The sequence below is a fragment of the Misgurnus anguillicaudatus genome, chromosome 7 (genome assembly GCF_027580225.2).
Source record: "Misgurnus anguillicaudatus chromosome 7, ASM2758022v2, whole genome shotgun sequence".
Classification (NCBI taxonomy): Eukaryota; Metazoa; Chordata; class Actinopteri; order Cypriniformes; family Cobitidae; genus Misgurnus; species Misgurnus anguillicaudatus.
This window is the reverse complement of record NC_073343.2, coordinates 38,644,700-38,666,883: the sequence shown is the minus strand read 5'-3', so window position 1 is coordinate 38,666,883 and position 22,184 is coordinate 38,644,700. Positions and strand designations below refer to the sequence as shown.

Genomic DNA, 22,184 nt, shown 5'->3' with positions numbered 1-22,184 from the left:
TAACAGAACGCAGCAGACACACTCACCTTAACGGTTTTTTATAAATCCATTTTCCTGCCAGATTAAAACATAAACATTGAAAATAACACCAGAATTAACAGTTAATTTACGTACACATATCCTAAAAATAATCTTGCGTGACTGATACGCTGTAAAGCGGGTGAATTTAAAACATGATTTTGAATGGAAGTCAATGACACCCTCTGCCGGTTGGGTATACCAAGATGGCGGCTCGAACTCTACGCTGGCTTCACCTCACGCTGTTACGTTAAGCGTTCTATGCGCAATCCAGTCATTTATATAGATCAGTGGTTTTAACACGTCTACTAAGTTAAAAGCATTACTGATGTCTGTTATTTTTCTATATACAGTTATTATTTAATTTTATATACAGTCCTGAACTCTATATGTTTGATTTTCTGTATATTCTTTATAAATATTCGTTTAATCTTTCTAAACTTTACCGATGGTTTTGTTAAATGCTCATTTAATTTCCTGTTTCTCTGTTCATCACATTCCGGAATGCTTCTGTATTGATTATACTGTATGCTTTATTTACTGTCTATTGTAAAACGTTCATATATTCAAATAAAAAAACATTATGCATAAACAGAGGTTGAATTTACTGTATAATCGGGAGTGTTTGGGTGATTTATTAAAAAATCGTTTTACACAGGACTGTCAGAGACATTACACTGATAAATATATAATTAATAAAAATGCAAAATATGTTTAATAAAAAAAACCCCGAAAAAATATATATTTGATAAGGTCAATAATTTCTCATAATTCGAGATGTATCTAAATATGTGTAACATACGACAGTAAATTGTTATTCAAAATGTTTAATATCTTTAGTATTGTTGTCTCTGTATTGAGGGTTGTTGTGTGACCTGCTTTCACGTGCATTAGTTATAAAGGAGGCTGAAGAAAGAAAGCAGACGCAGTTTGAGCTCCGGCTGCGCAGCAGAGGCACGCGACGACATGCAGGTGAGAATCATCTCATTCACATTCATGAACACTGCATGCATGACACACATATGATATAAAAACACCATCATTAACTGTTTGTAGTTATTATAAACCAGGTTTAATTCTTTAGTCAGCTCGTTTGCTTGGTTCAGGTTTGGAAAAAATCTGTTTCGTTTTAAACTTCTGCTTTCCTGATTCAGAAAAATCTATCCAAGATATTATTGATGATTTATATTTATTCATTGAACAGACACCTTTTAAAGTGACTTACAAATGCATGAAACATTTTGCCTTAAGAGCCAACAATAAACATACGAAGTGTGAATAGTATTCATTTATGCATGTGTATTGTGTATAAATAGCCCATATCTATAATAATAAAAATATATAATAAAAAGGCTTCTGTAAATAGAAGTTATTCTGTATATGATGTAAGATTGAATTCAATGTAATCTGTGAGCTGTCCGTGGTCCTGAATGCAGTCAGCGCTCAATACTGTCTATTACTTTAGTCAACTATCATGACAGTTCATTACATCTGTAAAGTTTTGCTTAAATGTGACATAAAGTGATTCACTGTCATCTTCATTTGCAGGAAAGCTCCTCAGATGACCATGACTGGACAGGACTGCATGAAATATCTCTTGACAACCCAGTGGACATGATTTTAAGCATCTGACAGCACAGGCATGATGTTGAGAATGAATTTCATCCCTGTTTTGTTTATTTCAGTCATCCTATTTCATACTCATTCCATCTCAGCAGCTAAACCACACGAGAGGTCAGTGGTACCCAGAGCAGCATCCCGCTCGGTGGCGAGGATGGATGGAGATATCATCATCGGGGCTTTGTTCTCTGTCCATCATCAACCGGCAGCAGATAAGGTTGCTGAGAGAACGTGTGGAGAGATCAGGGAGCAGTACGGTATCCAAAGGGTGGAAGCGATGTTTTACACACTGGACAGAATAAACGCAGATCCAAACCTTTTACCCAACATCACACTGGGTTGTGAAATCAGAGACTCGTGTTGGCACTCTTCAGTTGCTTTGGAACAAAGTATTGAGTTTATAAGAGACTCACTTATTTCTATCCGAGATGACAACGATGGACCAAAGTGGTGCGTTGAAGGAAATCCATCCGCTCAACCGCCACCCACCAAAAAGCCCATTGCTGGTGTCATTGGACCTGGGTCCAGCTCAGTGGCCATTCAGGTTCAGAACCTGTTGCAGCTTTTTAATATCCCTCAGATCGCTTATTCAGCTACAAGCATTGATTTGAGTGATAAAACCCTTTATAAGTATTTCCTCAGGGTTGTACCATCTGACACACTTCAAGCCCGAGCTCTCTTGGACATTGTCAAACGATACAACTGGACGTACGTGTCAGCCGTTCACACTGAGGGTAAGTTTGACATCTCTGTGCAGAAGAAATTGAGCAATTCCATGCAAATATAAGAAAAAAATCAAAGTTTTTAACCATACGGATATCTGTGTCAACATTTGGTGACTTAAATACCCATGTGAGGTCTCTGTTTAAGTTTTTAATAGTGCTGGGAAAAGATTAATTGCGATTAATCGCATACAAAATAAAAGTGATTTTTAGCATATATTTTTTTATAAGTTTGTGCTGTGTGTAATTATTATGTATACACACACATTTATTTATTTATATTTTTATATATTCTATATTTTATATATATATATATATACATTATAATTACACACAGCACACACATATATTATGTAAAAATAAACTTTTATTTTATGCGATTAATCGCGATTAATCTTTGCCCAGCACTAGTTTAAAAAAAAAATTCAAATGATTTTTCATATTTAGGTGAGTGCAGCTTTTACAATTGTCACATCCATAACAGAAAAATGTCACGTAATGTTGTTTATTCCTCATAAATGCACACATGAAAATTAACTCTTTCCTCGCCATTGAAAAGTTATCTTGTCAATTAAGAGAAAACATTACCCTGCCAATTATGCTTTCCTGACAAGTTTTTATGGTTATCTGTAATATATTACACTAGGTTGGGCTCATACCCAATTTATAAAAACTAAAGCAAATAAAATTTTTCAACATTTAAAACTCCGTGTATGTTTTGATAACCGTTCTGAATCTGATCTTTAACAAAATTCCTTTACAAAAATGCAATTATTTCAGCTTTTTGCTCAAAAATTATTATTTTTTTTGAAGAAACCAACCCATATTTAAGAGGTTATAAAAAGAGAACAAATAAAGATAGGATGACACCTTTTTTACCGTTTTGTTTGTTTAAAGCAGAGGTTCTGTTCTTTCATTTGATATATTGTATGTTTATATACAATATATAGTGAAACTTTTGTGAAAATGACAAAAAAACTTTTTAAAAAAGCTGGTGGGGAATGAGTTAAAATAAAATAAATGTTATTTTTTCTTTGATAAGCTGTCCCTTCTCCATTTATTGAATATTATTGTTTCTGGTTTGTGCATTTTAATATACAAAATTCCTACAAAATATATCGTCTCCCAAAAACATGTGATCATTTTTGTCACATCCATAACATATGTTTATTTCCCTTATCTAAAGTAGAAAATATGAGTATAGACTGATATTTTTCTGATGTTTGGACTTATTAGGGGTATAAACAGATGGTTTAATATATTGATAATAAATATATTCTCTGAGAAATTACATTTTAATATTTGACTGAAAATGTCACATCCATAATGCGGGAATTGCTTGTTTTTTTGTTGATTTGTTGCTCGTTCTTAGTTCTGGAAAAAGCTGAATTTTTAGTGTATTTTTTTAGGCCTTAAAATAATTGTTTTTGTTATTTTATGGTATTGGTAAAATTATCTAAATCTCACCGGCAAAAAAATGGTTAATTGCATGAGCAGAAAGACTTTTTATTATCAAACAAGCAGAGTTTTTTAATCGTCATATCACTGTCAGAAGATTAATATTGTTCTGATATTAACCTAACCACAATTTTAAAATATGACCCAATCTGTAATTAAAAAGTCAATTTAATCTTCCTAATCCCAGTTGAAAGCACAATCAGGGTCACACGCTTAGCACACAGATCAATGTAATTGTTATCATCTTTAGTCTTCAATTCATTCATTCATTCATTGAGTATTTTATAATGAGCACAGATACACTGATCTACATCCTTCCGAAGGGCACTACTGTACATTATACTACTGGAAACTGGGACATATAGTGAAAGCTCATCCATTTCTTTATATATAGCCAATAACCTTTAGTTTAAATCCAAATAAGCCATGAAGAATGATTTGTTGTGAGCTTATACTACTCAAAGACGCAAGGTATATACCTTAAGTTTAGTCTGAGGGGACATTTTTGCTATAAAGATCCTTTATTTCCCTTGATTGCAAGATGGTAAATATGGCTAGTCTGTTTTCCCAGAAGAGAAAGCTTTTGTAAGAAATATTTGTCACATTAAGAATAAACTATCTTAAATATGACCTCACTGCTAATGGACATGGAGGGAAAGTCACAAAATGTTTTGATTTCATAGGTTCTGAAATCACCAATAGTGTTAAAATAAAATGCCTGCAGTATAATGACAAGTAGAAAAAACATGGCTGGTGTGCATTTTAAGACAAAACAATGGATATATATTTGAAATATATTTTATATAAGTGCAAGCTGTAATTTAGGCAACTCAAACAAGCATTTTGGTCTTGGACTACGCTTAAGCCCTGTCTGGGAAACTGCCCCAGTTTGATTTTGATATATTGTGTTTGATGATGATGTTTTTCAGGGAATTATGGAGAAAGTGGAATGGAGGCCTTTAAAGAGTTGGCATCTCAGGAGGGTTTGTGTATCGCTCATTCTGATAAGATCTACAGCAACGCTGGAGAAAAACATTTCGATCGTCTGCTGAGGAAACTCAGAGAGCGTCTGCCCAAAGCTCGTGTGGTGGTCTGTTTCTGTGAGGGGATGACTGTTCGTGGTCTCCTCATGGCCATGAGACGTCTTGGTGTAGCCGGAGAATTCCTCCTCATTGGCAGGTGAATGCAGTTTAGTGATACGCATGAAATCTTATTGTGAGTGATTTATATATGAACATAAAAGTCATCATAATCTTTCATCAAAATGATCGATGATTATGGGGAATTATGCAACCACACAAAAAATTATTGCACATCACATCTTTCTTCAATATTGTGGAGCCCTATTTAGATTTTTGCAGATTTATTTGCGTACTACAGGTTGATGCTTCACTCAAAAAAAAAATGCTAGGTTATTTTCAACCCAGCTTTGGGTCAAAAGGGACGAACCCAAGCCACTGGGTTATAAATGAACTTAAATGCTGGGTTGTTTTTAAAAATATTTGACCCAACAATTGCTTAAAATAACCCAGCATTTTGGGTTGAACCAACCAAGCATGGGTTAAAATTAAACCCAGTGGGCTGGGCTCGTACCTTTGCAAAATAATCTCATCGAAAGTCGTGTTATAGTCACGAAAAATTTGATTAATTTATTTGTGTCCATTGCACAAAATTCAGCTTTTTTGAATGCCTTGAACACGAATGTCGCACAAATTTCTATATATAGTGTTTTCGTGTCCATGGCAAGAATTTCTTTTTAGTTTCATTTTATGTATTGTTTTCTAATTTTTCCCCCTTATTTAAAATCATTGTCACTTAGATTTGGGATTTGGACGCGAAAAAGAAAGTCGTGCCATGGACATGAAAACCTACCTTGACACGAAAGAGAAATTCGTGTTCAAATAAATTAATCAAATTTTTCATGAATTGTACATCTTTCCGTGAGATCAGCCTGTCCCTCTTTGACCCAACGTCAATTTTTTGCTTTTTTAATGAAACACATTTCTCCATTGGCTGAAAGCTTGCAAAATATGAGCACAGACTGTTGTCATTTTAGATGTATGAGGATAATTCAGATGCATTTGAACATAATCCCCACCAGGCCTATCAGATAATGATTATAATGTCAGATTACTGATGCTGCAGTTTTAATGATATGAAAATCAAACTGTCTCCATAAATAATTCATTTCATTTCATTTATTTTTACAGCACAAATAAACACAACACAAGTTGACCACTGTGCTGTACAGAGCAGGAATAAAATATATATATATAAAAATATAAACCAGTAATAATATAACAGACATCACTCAAATTAAGAAAACAAGAATTATAAAGAACAAAATGAAAGACTAAAAAGATAAGACTATAACTTTGATTTAAAATCATAAACAGGTGATACAGATCTTATAGATAAAGGAATACTGTTAGATTAAGTTTAATTAAATTAAGTAGAATTCACTCCTGCTTTGTTAGGATGAACTATTTTTGTCTTTCTGTCCTGACGCCATCCATGTGGCCTGGAAAGAAGAGCATCATTTGGCCAAAGCTGCTCTTTTCTGGGTCAAGGAGACTGCTGTAGAGAAGTTAAAGCATCAGAGAAACTTACTGAACACAGATTCAGGACAACACTGTGTGCTCAGCGTGAGCATTATGGATTTGAATTGAACAATGAAATTTGACAATGTTGTTGTCGGTTTTTAGATTCTCTAGATTTAATTGAATAGTTTATTATTTGGATGCAGGTTTAAGCTTTTGTTGTTAGCTGCATGAATTTGTTGGATTGTGTATCAGCAGTACCTCATAGTACATGTGTTTTCTCATTGCCCTTCATGCCCCGCAATCTTGTTCACAAAGAACAGTAGCGACTAGTGTTGTAGGTCTCAAGACCACTTTTTAAAGGTCTTGGTCTCGTCTTGGAATCGACCGCATTTCTACTCGGTCTCGTCTCGGTCTCAGACAAAGAGGACTCGGAATTTTATTTCAAGACCGGTCATGACCACAACTGATGGCACATCACAAATTTATTTTTTATCATTAATTTTATGCAGTTTATGCATAAAATATACATGGTCTTGACTTGGTCTCGGTTAAGGTGGTCTTGACTACAACACTAGTAGTAACATATATATAAATATTTTGTGCTTTCCTTTTTAATTTGGTTGACAATCTCAGATCCAAAAACTTATCAACAATAGTTGATTATAGGTGTTAATCCAGTGTTGTATACACATTTATAAACAACAGTGTGTGTGTCAGCTGTGTGTTTAATCATGAAATATGAAAAGACAACTAAGAATAAACCCATTGGCATGTCGCCGAGAAGATGCTGAGAGGCAGATGGTGCTGAGACTGCCGTAACCACAGAAAGACACTTTTATTATGAGCTCCAACAAAACACAATCAAGTTAATCTGGGATGGATTGATGTTAATACAAACTACTGTCTGCTCGGTTAAGAGGAATAAATAATGACATATCTGCATGTATAATTGCAATGCAACGTCTAGTACTGTACATTCAAGCTATACATTTTATACATACATTCTCTGAGAATCAAACCCATCATCTTTGCGTTGTTGTTGGTTGAGCTACGAGAAAGCCAGGTGGCCAAGTCAAACACAGTGAGCTCATACAGTGTTTCAATGTGTTGTACATATCCTAAAAAACTGCAGTAAGTGTAGAGTAAAAATGTGTAGTACACTTGTAAGTGCTCTAGAGAGGCAACCTAGAGAAAATCCAAAAGTCCATGTCAAGATTCTTCAATGCATGGCTCAGATGGTCAGACGTTTTTCTCCTTTAAAATTTGTCCCCCTAAGCTAAGCACAGCCTTGCAAAGTATTGTTTATTTGACTTGTATGTGTATACAGACAACAATATGCAATGCATCTCCTGGGCTACATACTACATTCTCCTGTAGGAGCATGCGTGATGGTTTCAAAAATCCAGCGGTGCGCATACAGTACATGCACACTCGTCATGCGCACTGTATGCGGACCCTCAGTTTTTTACGCGGATTCTCTACACTTTTTTATGTATAACAGATGTATTATCAAAAGCTAAGCTGTCAGAATTTTCCCAAAACACTGTACATGAGAGAATGAGATAGTATGAGACAGTATGAGATAAGCAGAATGTTGCCTACATCAATCATAAGAGTGACACATTCTGATGTGGTTCCTCATCAATACATGACTTAAGCCCTATAATGATGAAACATCTAACATAAACGAAGGTATTATAGTGTAGTGTGTGTGCTGAGTTTGTTCTTTAGTCTGTGCTGAAGTAGGTCAATGCGGCGGAGAGAGAGAGCTGTGTCTGTGTTATTTAGGTGTTGCAGGTGAGAGATTGCTAAGGGAACTGCTGATAATTGGGCGATTCATTAAACGTGACCTCCTTCTTCTTTCAGTGACGGATGGGCGGACAGAGATGAAGTCGTGGAGGGTTATGAACAAGAAGCTGTTGGTGGCATCACTATGAAGCTCCAGACCGAAGAGGTCACGTCCTTCAATGACTACTTCCTGAAGTTACGCCTCAACAGTAACACCAGGAATCCCTGGTTTGCTGAATTCTGGCAGCATCGCTTTCAGTGTCGACTTCCAGGACACCCGCAAGAAAACATGAACTATAGGAGGAACTGTTCAGGTACTAAACATAGATTCAGTTCATATCTACATCAAATATGTATTTATATATGGATTTAATACTATATGTAAATCATATTCATTAATATTCAACTTCAAAATGATCACAAATATTATATAATTTGACTACTTTGGTTTGAGCATATGTCAGAAAACAGCTACAAAACTGTACATTTTCTGTCACTGGGGTGGTACCCTCAGGCTTAAAGGTTTATCTTTGTACCTTTATACAACACGTTGAAATGTTGTACCTTTTGGGGTACACTATTATAGCCTAGCCCAGTGGTTTTCAAAGGGGGGCCCCAGTTTTATGACATTTTATGAAATACATAAATTTATCATGATTTCTGTGTAATTAAACCTAAAATAATAAAGCTACTAACCAAAAGCACTACTTTTTTGTATAATGTTTTTTTTATTAAAATGTTGAGTTTTAGAACAGTTTTTTGTCACAAATTTTCTTTGGGGGGCTGCGAAGGAATGCACCGTACACAAGGGGGGGCCACACGCTGAAAAAGTTAGGGAACCACTGGCCTAGCCTACCCTCAGTGGTGAATTATGCAAATTGGGGGCCCAAGGCAAAGGTATGTATGGGGCCCCCCTATCTGATCTATAAAAGAGAACAAATTTTTTTTTACTCCAAAATGAAGATGGAAAGCAGAGAATTTAAATCTGATGCTGCACAAAAACTAGCAATGCATTAAAGCCAATGTTGCTACTAATCTTTCACATGCCCAAGACTGTAAATAAAAGGTAAAAAAATCCAGTCCACAATCACTTTTTATATTGAAAATTGAAAATATTGTATATAAGTAATTATATGTGTGTTTCCCCAAATCAGTTTTGAGTTTTTGAAAAGATCAATGGAAATTTAATTATAAATTATTCAGGACTGAGGTACATTAACAGATTTATGCAAAAAAATTGAAACCAAATATTTACTTGTTTTTTCAGCAGTTTAATTTAGTGGATGTTTTCTTTACGAACATAACGAAAGGGTACAATACAATTTACAATGCTTTTGAAGTGTTTGTGATGATAAGGGTTTTATTTAGTTATTTATTTATCAGGTTGGTTGGGGGCCCCCTAATATGACCGCTGGTAGGGGGCCCCAAGCATCCGCCTATATGCCTCTATGTTAAGACCGCCTCTGCGTACCCTTAGGACCTGTTATTTGTACCAGTTTAATTTTAGGGGTACAAAACGGTTAACTGTACCTTTAAAGGTACACAATAGATCCTTAATGTACCCAAAAAGGTACAACATTGTATTATGTTTAGTATACCTGTAAAGGTACAAAACGGAACTTTAGGGTACCACCCCAGTGACTTTCTAAACTTTTAATTTTCAAATCAGTTTAGTTTCTTGCATTCAGCATGCTGCCTGTTGGGGTTTATAAATATTTAAAGGCATATTTTTGTCTTTTGCTCTTTTTGTATATGACACATTCTGTCTGCTGTCTAAGATGGTGATCTAGGTAAATTTAATCATTTTTTATGGCACATTTCTCTTAAACATCAGCTTGGGCAATTTTTGAAACAACACCCAATAAGCATGTTTTTAAAAAAAAATTAATTTTCTGCATTTCCAGTGCCACATGCAATACTGCAATATTTCACTAGATTTTACTAAAACTTTATAACATAAGCATTATTTTTAAGTGAATCTGTAACTGAAGCATGATATCAGATTTTCGTGATTTTCTGTAATTCTCGTGCTCAGGGTTCCCACGGGTCCTTGAAATCCTTAAAAGTTTGTGAATCTGGGAAAAAAAATTCAAGGCCCTGGAAAGTTTTTGAAAATAAACATACATAGACACAGGTCATTGACAGTGCTTGATTCTATTTTCTGCAAGAAGTTTTCCGGAAAAAAAATCCATATTATTCCCTGTGTAGTGTAGGATAATATCATAAACTGTGCTAAACTGTTCACTTTAAATGATTATATCTTCTGTATGTGAATGTTGATTCATACGTCTCGGGTTACGTATGTAACTGTTGTTTCCTGAGAAGGGAACGAGACGCTGCGTCTCCCTTGCCATACTTCCTGCATCCCTGTAACGCCGTCTTTGGCAATATTTCAGATAGCGATATACTTCCTGGCACTAATGGTGTCATTAAGCCTCACCATTGGTTGAATTTGATATACACATTCAGACGCACTTACCCCTGGAGGCGTCCCCAAAGTGTCACCGCAGTGACGCAGCGCAAGTTCCTTCAAAAGGGAACTGTGACAATGTATCTTAAAAGGTAACACAAAGTAACCTTGCTCTCACTTGAAATGTGTCCTAACATTTAGTCCTTGAATTTGATGGTATTGTACCTGGAAAGTCCTTGAAAGGTCCTTGAATTTGAAGTTAACTAAGGTGTGGGAACCCTGCGTGCTGTTCACATGTCGCTTAATAACATTTTAAAGCATCACCTTGCTGATTTCATTATTATATTAGCTTACATCTTGTTTTCTGTATTGGAGACAATTGCTAAAATAGGCTATATAATTACTTATTTGTGTTATTTCATAACTTTTAAAAACATAAAAGCCCAGTAAACATAGAATATATAAGTTTGTTATTCTGTTATTATTTTTTTGTCTAGAACTTCAAGATGGTAAGTGACTTTTATCTAAAGAGCTTGAACTTGGAGGCACTTCACTTTAACAATATAGTTAGAGGTCGACTGATATTATACAGAGTCTTACTCAGTAAATGTAAATGAGTCTTTTCTGTTTACGGATAACTATTAAAAGTTATTAATTAATTGTTTTATAATATATTTTAGGATGATCCATGACTATATTTTGAAAAAGGTTCAAAGGAAGCATTGCATATCGGTTGACCTCTAATATATGAAGTTATTGGGATGTTTCATCTGCTGGAGAAACTGTTATTTATATTTTATATAAAGATTGTGGTTTAAATCTTAGATCCCAATAACATGAACTTAATTCATGCAAGTTGGCTTTGCTGCATGTTCCAGTCAGGAACGATTTTAGTTGCTTGTGCTGAAATGAATCAGTTTTCAGGAAAGGAGACATTAAAAGCTCTTTTCATTTAATTATTTCTGTAAATTTCTTATGCACTAATCTGATAAACATTGTCAGAAAAGACACATGGCGTATTGAAGTCATACTGTGAAGTGGGAGAAGTCACTGAATTTCTGAATTTTTTGTTTTCTGAAGGTTTTGAGAGTACATTTAAAAACAAATATCACAGCACAGTATCATGTGTTGTAATGCACTAATACTGTATATCCTACTGTCGTATTCCTGTGTGCATTTACACAAATAATTAATAAACTAAATTTAAATCTGTAACTTAAGAGAAGAAATGATCTAGCATAAAGCTAAGAAGCATAAAAATCTTATCTGTATCTCTGTCCTCTGCCCCTGCGGGCTTCAATCTGCCTGTCATGAATAAAACACAGATCTAATATATTCTCATTCATATAGTTTTCCCTTAAAGTGTCAATTTATGCCTTGTGCCCATGAATTATTACGTTTGAGTAAAGATTTTCAAAGAAGCATGGCTTGGTTTTAGCTTGTGCCTCTTGCTTGTCGTGATGCACTTTACATGTAGATTATGAGAGCCATGTTACTATATAATAAGAGTTTTCTTTAAATATTTCTTCTTTATATTTGAATGTATTCATATTTTTATCAGCTAGTGTCTGCTTGTCGCTGGCTTATAGTTTTAGATCAGTAGAAGATGAGATGATAGGGTGTCCTCTGACAGTCCATGTCCCTTTCCATTATTATTATTACAGTACAATTGTCTGTCACATTTGATACATAAGGGAGATATGGATGGGAACATGGATGAATAATGAATATTCTTGCTCAATTAATAATAATGTCATCATCATGTTCATTACTAATAAATACAGTGTTATGTTACAGGACTGTTTTGCTTTGCCATGGCAGTGCATTGCCCTCCTTTTTGTTTTGTTTTATTGCTGCTGTCTTTTGATTTACTTTCTGACCAAAATGATTTGTCCTGTTGCCTGTGATTTTGTCTTTGGACACCCTATTGCTCAAATAATGCATAGGGTTTGGAAATATCATGGCTGAACTATTACAGTACAGATTTACCAGTAATTGTGTTGCAATATGTGATATAATTTTTTTTGCTGGTTGTGCTAAATTATTATTTATTATCAACATGAAATCAAATTTACCCAGATTGCTTTCATAATGCGTAATCTTATTGTGCATCGTGCGTGATTCATCATTACATGTTAAACATCTTTATAATCTTTCATCAGAATGTAATAACTTGCTCGACTCTGAAACACTTTTTGGTGGATGTTATTCAGGCCATGTTTCTGGGAGAAATAATGTAAAAAATTCATGCAATAATATAATGAATGTTGCAATTGTGATACAGTGAGGTGCTATCAATGGTGACACAACTGATTTGCGTGATCCCAGCGATTTTTCCTAGCTGATCATTCTGTTGTCACATCATAAATACTTTTTCATGTTGATTTTAAATATCTTCCCAAAAAAGATATTTCAAGTTGTTGCAAATGCTCCAATAAGTGATCTTTGCTTTGATCATTCACAGGTTATGAAAGTCTGGAAGATAACTATGTCCAGGATAGTAAGATGGGATTTGTCATTAATGCCATCTATGCTATGGCTCACGGCCTTCATGACATGCACCAGTATCTGTGTCCGGATCACGTCGGCTTGTGTGAAGCGATGGATCCCATTGACGGCAGCAAGCTGCTGGACTTTCTCCTCAAGACCTCCTTTACTGGTGTATCTGGAGAAGATGTGTGGTTTGATGAAAATGGAGATTTGCCAGGCAGGTCAGTCTTGCTTGCTGCCCTACATAAAGCAACATTTTATGCATTACAGTAAGTGAACAACATCAAAATAGCCATTTATTAAACTTTAATCCACTGTGGAGCAGTTTAGTCCAGTATAGTCTGGCTTTGGCCATCCACTTACATTTCACAGTGTTTTGAACACAGATCATCAATGTATCCATCGTGATATTGAGCTGGAAATCTTCTGAAAAAAAGTTCAGTGTTATAGCATTGTCAGACCAAGTCAAATGGGAGAAATCACACAGGATCAGAGAGATGAAAGATGCTCATGTCTAACTAAACTATGACTGTATTATTCAGAATACCATGAAATATGGGTATTAAGCAGTGGCCAAAATGTTTTTCTTAATTTGTTTTCTGGACCAACCCTGTAAAATGTGTCCTGTAAATTATGTACCTATATTTACATACATTTTTTACTATTTTCCATGACACTGTCATGTTTTTTTGTGTTTAAACGTGACCTTATTACGCATTTCTGTTTACGTGTCACGGTCACGTATTGGTTACTCAACTGCTTTTTCCTATTTTCAAATCATTGTCACTTCAGTTTAGGGTTAGATTTGGTGTTTGCGTTAGTATGTCACTTTAAGTATTGGTTTATAGTATTTTTTCTGATTTTTAAACCATTGTCGTCTGGCGTTAGGGTTAGAGTTGGTTTGGGTAAGGATGTCATTTTATTTAAATCTAACCCTAAACCGAAGCAACAATGGTAAGAAAATAGGACAAAAAAGTTGAGTAACCAATACGTGACACAGACACGTAAACAGAAATGTGTGATACGGTCACGTTTAAACGCGGAAAAACGTGACAGTGTCACGTAAAAGAGTCAAAAATTTACGTGACTATAGGTACGTAATTTCGTGATACTGGGTTGGCTGGACACTTGTTATAGATGCTTTTCCTTTACTTTTTAATAAAATTGTAGTTTTGTAAAGAAATCCATGTTGCATTGCAAATTAATTTTGGCGCTTTCTTTCTTGAAGGTATGACATTATGAACCTGCAGCAAGTCGAGCCTGGAGTCTATGATTATTTAAATGTGGGCTCATGGCATGAAGGCATCCTGACCATTGATGACTACATGATTCAGATGAACCGCAGCGAGATGGTTCGCTCTGTATGCAGTGAACCCTGCTCTAAAGGAGAGATTAAAGTAAGTTACCGCAAACCACAAGACAGCTAAAATATTTCCGTACTTTCATTGCATTCTTTGCTTGTCATTACACTTAAGTAAAATCTGTAGAAATCTTGGTCCATATTGATAGGATAGCATCTTGCAGTTGATGGAGATTTGTGGGATACACATTCAGGGCACTATTGGGTTGAGATCTGGTGACTGTGGGGGCCATTTTAGTACAGTGAACTCATTGTCATGTTCAAGAAACCAATTTGAAATGATTCGAGCTTTGTGACATTGTGCATTATCCTGCTGGAAGTAGCCATAAGAGGTATATGGTGGTTATAAAGGAATGGAGATGGTCAGAAACAATGCTCAGGTAGGCCGTGGCATTTAAATGATGCCCAGTTTAGGGGACTAAAGTGTGCCAAGAAAACATCCCCCACACCATTACACCATTGCATTAATGAGAAATTGAACAGGTGTTCCTAATAATCCTTTAGGTGAGTGTACACTATGTGTTATATTCTCAGTCTGTTTATTCTCCCAGGTGATCAGGAAAGGTGAGGTGAGCTGCTGTTGGATCTGTACGGCTTGTAAAGACAATGAATATGTTCAAGATGAGTTCACCTGCAGAGCCTGTGAACTGGGATGGTGGCCGGACGAAGAGCTTCAAGGTACATCAGCTTTTCATATAAAATTTTATAATATCCCAGGGGAAAGTTTTTACTTTGATTTCAATACTTCGTCTGAAATGTCTCTTTGTCTTTTATATATTTCTCAGAAGAAATAAAAATAGGCACAAATAATACGGTTAAAACAAACATTAAGAGTAAAGAGCTAAGATCATTTTAGAAGTTTGTGTTAAAACTGATTTTTTTTTTAAATTTGAGTTTAAGATGTTGTTGAGATTTTAAAAAGGAAGACAGTTTACAGTAATTATAAAAACATCTTTCCCAAAAGTCTTGTGTTGATTTGGCTTTTTGAAAGACCTTCACTGTCCTATTTCCGAAAGGTTTCCCATGACACATGAAGGCCATTTATCATTTTTACAGATTGCTTGTGCTGTACAGCTCTTATACTGCGACTACTTATCTCTGGCCTATTTTCTTATACTGTAATGGTCAATGTCAATGCAGCAGCTCAACGGAGAGACACATCCATGCATTTTTCATCAATGCGAGATACATTTTCACTCTATTTCTTCGTACTGCTCTTAATGCATATATATACATTTAGCCTACATGAAATGTATGCATTCAACAGACACCTTTATCTAAAGTGACTTACATTGCATTTAGCCTTTACATTTAATCGGGATGTGCATTTCATGGGAATCAAATCTGTGATCTTGACAGTGCCAAAAGTGACAAAGCTTTAGTGTAGCAAGCCAATATGTACCAATAGCTATGCACGCTTTTAGGAAATCATAAATCTTGCAGCAGGTAATGTTCTTCTTCATTGCATCATTTTTTATATTTTGTAGTGCAATATAAAGATTTTATATATGACGAATGCTGATTTATAAAATGAGGCAGCATTCATTCGCTGTCTCGTACTGCAGTCTCCTTTGGTTTGCTTTTGTCTAATGGCTGCTCCCATAGTGGAGAAGCGGTTTATTTTTAGTTGAGCTGGAAACCTACTTTAGCACTTGGTGCATGAGAGAACCGGTCAGATTCAGGTGGTCAATCCTACAGATGATGCACAATTCTGCCATTGGATATAAGCATGAACAACTCACATGCTTTGAATAAAGACACAATATTAAAGGCCTAGTAGGCATAGTAAAAGTGTGAAATTTTTGTCAAGTATACAACGCATACTCAAAATGTGACCTTTGCATTTAATCCATCCCAGTGAGTAGTGAACACAAGCCCACCCAGAGCAGCGGGTAGCTGTCCTTTCAGCGCCCACGGAGCAAGTTGGGGTTAAGGTGCCTAGATGGGCAACCCGCCAGCCTTGAGACTTGAACTGGCAACTCGTGGGTTAAAAAGGCTACAACTAATTGCTAGGCTACAACTGCTCTATGATGTTGCTAGGGTGTTCTGGCTGGTTGATAGGATGTTGCTTCTTGGTTTAATTTAAAAAAAGGCCATCCAAGCCCTAATAAATATTATTAATAATAACTTCATGCATTGTGTTCGTGGATACACTGACGTAATCACTTTGTCTCATCTCTACAGTCTGTGAACCTCTTCCCTTGCGTCACCTGGAGTGGAGCCATCCCGAATCCATCGCTGCTGTCGTCTTTTCCTGTCTGGGCATCCTGGTCACCAGTTTCGTCACCTTCATCTTCATCCTGTACCGAGACACGCCCGTCGTCAAGTCCTCCAGCCGTGAGCTCTGCTACATCATCCTGGCTGGAATCTTTTTGGGTTACATCTGCCCCTTTACCCTCATCGCTCGACCCACGACAGCTTCGTGCTACCTACAACGTCTGCTGGTGGGACTCTCGGCCTCCATGTGCTACTCGGCCCTCGTCACCAAAACCAACCGCATCGCTCGCATTCTGGCGGGCAGCAAAAAGAAGATCTGCACCCGCAAGCCTCGATTCATGAGCGCCTGGGCTCAGGTGGTGATCGCATTCATCCTCATAAGCGTGCAACTGACTTTGGAGGTCACGTTGATCATCTTGGAACCTCCGGAGCCCATCAAGTCCTACCCAAGCATTCGAGAAGTTTTTCTGATTTGCAACACCAGCAATATGGGCATGGTGGCACCGCTGGGTTACAACGGCCTCCTCATTCTCAGCTGCACCTACTACGCTTTCAAAACCCGCAATGTCCCCGCCAACTTCAATGAGGCCAAATACATCGCCTTCACGATGTACACCACCTGCATTATCTGGTTAGCCTTTGTGCCCATTTACTTCGGCTCCAACTATAAGATCATCACCACGTCTTTCTCGGTGAGTCTCAGCGTGACGGTGGCTCTCGGCTGCATGTTCACGCCGAAAATCTACATCATCATCGCCAAGCCCGAGAGAAACGTACGCAGCGCTTTCACCACCTCAGACGTAGTGCGTATGCATGTAGGCGATGGAAAAATCGCTTGCAGGAGCAACAGTCTGCTGAACATGTTTAAACGCAAGAAAAACGGATCGGGAAATGCCAAGTAAGTAAATGTTGATTACATTAGCATAACCTCTCTGTACCCTGTTGAACAGCACCCATGGGTCCAGTCCTGTAATTCAGTTTCTCTTCAGACCTCTGGATCACATCATTCAATTAATGCTTCTTATAGACATCTCTGATTTGCACGTTAACTATATTTAAAACCTGGACACCCAAGGGTGTCAACGCAACAGGGCTGAGATAGACTCTACATTTATCACAGTAGAGATTTTTATGAAGCTGCTTTAAAAGTAGGGCTGCATGATAAATCGTGTGCGATTGTTATGCGCATCTCGTCAGTAAAGCCGGTTAATTGATTAGTAGAAAATCACCATCACCTGCTTTCAGATAAAGTGCCATTTACTACACAAAGCCTTAGATAATGAATGCGATATTGCCCATCTTGTTAAAGAACTACGGTTTTGTGTAGTAAATGTAAATGCCGCTCCATCTGAAAGCAGATACTAATCAAGGAACTGACTTTACTGACGAGATGCACATGACAATCGCATGCAATTTATCGTGCAGCCCTATTTAAAACAGATTTGAATTGTGAAAATAAGTGAAAACATATAAACCATGCTTGGCACTGCGTTTCCATTACCCTTTAAATTGCGCAAATTGACATTACGAATTTAAAATATGGCCAATGAAACACATCATTAGCCATGTTTCCATCAGCATGATTTTATGCGCCTTTTGAAGTAAAGCATCTCGCAAAAAACGAGTGAACGCCAAAATTTAGAATAAAAATCCCTTTATTTGCAAATTTTTTTTTACCCTCGGTTGATTTGGTTTTTGACTTATGCAAAAAGAGTAAATGCGAATAACGGGAGATGGAAATGCATTTTTATATAAATTCTGACGTAGCGAATATTTAAACCACGTGACAATTCCATTGTCGTTGTCTTTCAACGTCGTCGCAATGCCCTTGCTGTTAGTGCCTGCATCAAAAGTCTGCATTCCTTCTTTTGTGCACATCATTTAGTTTGGCAATTACAAGCAGCACTGCTAAAAAATTAATAACTTGCCCCATCCTTACTAAATGTAACTAAAGTACTCCTACATCGTAAATAAACTACTCCATAAACTACTCCTGTCTCCATTTTCCAAGCGTGCCTTGTTTTGTTTACTGTTGATTACTAGGTCAAATTCGCATTCGTTTTTTTTTTTGTTTTTTTGAAAAGATTTGCTTCATGTTTGGATGGAAACCCAGCTATTTTCACCAAAACTTCTGTATATCCCGAAAAAGTTTTTACGCTCGCATTAGATGTTTTTTAGGCAATTTGGAAAATGTGTATTTTGCAAAACCGCAATGGAATTCTTTTCCGCATTTTTAGCTCACCTGTTGTCACATAATTATTATTTGAAGATAAAGCTGTTTATACTAAAACCTCATAGAAACATCTCAATACGTGTCTGCTACCAAGTATAAGATGCTTTCCTTGACAAAAATAATGTTTGGAAAACACTCTACACTGTAAAAAAATCCGTAGAAATTACAATGTTATTGCAGCTGGGTTGCCGGTAATTTACCGTAGATTTAAATTTATGTTATTTACTGGCAAGAGTTTGTTTAAAGTTAAATAAATGTTAAATGTTAACAAATCTTTATCTTTACAGAATACAGTTTTACAGAGTAAAACTATACAATAACAGCCTCATGCAAAGCATTCTGGGAACCAGAAATCATCATCAACCTTTTCTGTTTTTTGCTTCAGATTTTGTTTCCCAAAACGTTTTGCTTGATGCTGTTTTTTTAGTTTTACTCTGTAAAGACAAAGACTTGTAAATGTTAAATGTTCATTAAACTTTGAACAAAATGTTGCCAGTAAGTAACATAAATTTAAATCTACGGTAAATTACCGGCAACCCAGCTGCAATTTCTACGGATTTTTTTTACAGTGATACATCTCTTTTGATTAAAAATAATGCACTATTATCCCCAAGAAACACCATACATTGCTGCTGCTTTCAGGGGCTTTCCTTGGCATTAATGTTTGGATAAAACTCTTACGTCTCCTTCGGTTTAGAATAGTACCTAGTACTGTGAATGTGATATTAGTAACCCTATCAACATCAGTCGACATGATGACTTATCGCGGCAGGAAAAACTATGTTTCAGCATATTATCGGTTAATGGAAACGCTGTCATTTCGCTATAGTCTTTTTGTTGACATTTAGAAAATATCACTAAAGTTTTGTGCAAATCTGTAATGAAAACACAGTTTATGTGACTACAAGAATAACATAATTTTCAGTGTAACAATTTGAGTAAACATATGAATTTAAAATCTCTTAGTATTAATATATGTTGTCCTTGACTTTAATGATAGAAACACCTAAACTGACTTACAAATTTGTGATGATGCAGATGATATCTCATCATGATTTAGTAATGTTTCAAAAAGCAATACATTAGGAAAATTTGACCATGATTTATTTCTCAATTTCTATCTGGACCTTTATAAATACTTTTAACATGTATGTCCCAAATCTTCAATGTGATATTTTGTGATAAATGTTTAAGTGACGCACTTAAAAACTTGGTACATCCTTGCAAGTTTTGCACAAATTTTTACACGAACCAGAAATGTTGTTCTTGTGTTGACCTTTCTCGGTTCCTGTGAAATAACAGCGGTTTTTATTTTGTTCATAGTTCTAATGGCAAGTCTGTGTCATGGTCTGAACCAGGTTCAAGACATCCTCCCAAAGGAGAACACATGTGGCACAGACTGTCAGTACATGTGAAGAGACAGGAAAGCGGCTCCAATCAGACGGCTGTCATTAAACCGCTGACAAACACCTACAATGACACGGCCATGGAGTTCTCTGACCTGAGCACAAAAACTCTTTATAACGTAGCCGAGGAAGACGAAGGCGACGCCATCCGATACAACTCTTCAGTCAGCCCTGATCTAATGCCTCTCAGGCAGTCACCTGTCAGCAAACCGGTAAAGGAGGGCACGGATCTAAAATTTTACACCCGAAACAGTGTTCACCCCCAACATATTATTTCAGACCTCCTGCAGGAAGGAGTGGCCAAATTTAGTTCAAACATGCCTGATTTGGATGAGATTATAAGCTTGCCTGAACCTGGTGATAGGTTTGAGTTGACCTACCGACCTCAAGTGCTGCATTCTCAACCTGTCAAACCCATGCGTCTGGATTCGTACCCGGATGAGCCCGCTTCCCCTCTGGAGGAGGTTGAGAATGAGCAGTTTGGACTTCTTCACGGCTACATGTATGACAATGCACAAATTCATGATGAAGAGGACCTTGTACAGATTAAAACAGCGGTGGAGGACTCCGTGGCTCTCATGCCGCCTTCTCCATTCAGAGATTCTCTTGGTTCGGGCAGCCCCGTTCCCAACTCCCCCGTGTCTGAGTCCATCTTATGCACACCTCCGAGTGTGACGTACGCGTCCGTCATACTCGGAGACTTTAAGCAAAGCTCTTCAACCCTTTAATAATAAAAAAAGTATATAAAGGCATCATTATAAGAGATTGTGTCACTAGCTGTAAGCTTGTCTTTGTTTTATAATATTAGTGTGCAATCATGTGACATAAGTCTGTGCGTTGGAAGCCTTTGACTTTGTGTGATCAGAACATTTAAAGAGACAGTTTGAAGGTAAAAGTATGTTGAACAGGGTCCAAAATTAAAAATTGCCCAGTGCCAAATGCAAATAAAATGTATTATTATGTTTGGACAGTAACATTATATCACCTTATATAATGTTTAAACATATACACTTATGGTGTTTAGACATATTAAGCATTTGCTTGTGGTCCAGTTAACTCAGTGGAAGATTTTCAGAAATATTTCTAGGCCAGCCAAAGTTTTTTGTATTTTACCCTTTGTAGATTTGATTACAACCAGACCAAACAAAATGCCCTGTCATATTTCAAATACAGTTTCCAGAAAATTATATATTTTTTATAAATAATGCAAAATATTGTTTAATGGGAGATGAGAAATAGCAAGTAACAGCCATTGATAGCTGGTCAGTTTACCAGTTATTGGTCATTTAAATTTGGATCCTAAACAGAAGTCGATCAGTAGTGAATTTTAAAGAAGTGAGTTTCCAAATATGATGTTTGACACTAAACCATCATCATTCATTGTAATGATGTTTAATTGGAGCATTTGTGTATCTGTTCATTATAGATATATACAGCTGTTAATATATCTGTCTAGTAGCTATCTAGTATCTCTCCAAATCACAACTTTTGTAATTTAATACTGCTTTTTAAAGTAAACCTGTAAAATAATTATCGGTTCATTGAACAATAATTTACTTAAAGGTGCAGTGTCTAAATTTTATCGGCATTCAGTGGTGAGGTTGCGAAATGCAACCATAAGCTCAGTCCACTGCTAACTCCTCACTTTTAAAACGCATAGAGAAGCTACAGTAGCCGCCACCGGAAAAACATGTCATCGACGGAGACAACTTAGTAAAAAAAGTTTGTCCATTAAGGGCTTCTGTAGAAACATGGCGGCACAAAATGGCGACTTCCATGTAAGGGGACCCTCGATGTATGTAGATAAAAACGCCTCATTCTAAGGAAATAAAAACATAACGGTTCATTATAAAAAGGTCTTTATACACACCTGATTATATAGTTTTGTATATTATTTTGCATTTCTGTCAAGAGATTTA

General features: G+C 36.4%; 1 protein-coding gene across 5 annotated transcripts; it reads left to right on the top strand.

Moving 5' to 3' along the window:
* The first annotated feature begins 843 nt into the window (after positions 1-843).
* Positions 844-21,790, top strand: grm1b (glutamate receptor, metabotropic 1b). 5 transcript variants are annotated; one of them, XM_055172885.2, is made up of 10 exons: positions 844-990; positions 1,567-2,372; positions 4,748-4,997; positions 8,228-8,463; positions 9,928-9,939; positions 13,024-13,270; positions 14,278-14,446; positions 14,961-15,087; positions 16,594-17,524; positions 20,183-21,790. In XM_055172885.2, the coding sequence occupies exons 2-10, from the start codon at positions 1,661-1,663 to the stop codon at positions 20,991-20,993; spliced, it is 3,495 nt and encodes a 1,164-aa protein (XP_055028860.2). In that variant the 5' UTR covers positions 844-990; positions 1,567-1,660; the 3' UTR covers positions 20,994-21,790. The 5 variants fall into 5 exon arrangements, with proteins under 5 accessions (XP_055028860.2, XP_055028858.2, XP_055028862.2 ...); XM_055172883.2 differs by having other exon boundaries at positions 13,024-13,318; XM_055172887.2 differs by having other exon boundaries at positions 13,024-13,318; positions 20,218-20,459.
* The last annotated feature ends 394 nt before the right edge of the window (positions 21,791-22,184 follow it).

Coding starts and splice junctions, on each gene's coding strand:
- grm1b (XM_055172883.2), top strand. CDS start 1,661: ATGATGTTGAGAATGAATTTCATCCCTGTTTTGTTTATTTCAGTCATC. Junction 4,998..8,227: donor GAATTCCTCCTCATTGGCAG/GTGAATGCAGTT, acceptor TTCTTCTTTCAG/TGACGGATGGGCGGACAGAG. Junction 13,319..14,277: donor GCAACATTTTATGCATTACA/GTAAGTGAACAA, acceptor TCTTTCTTGAAG/GTATGACATTATGAACCTGC.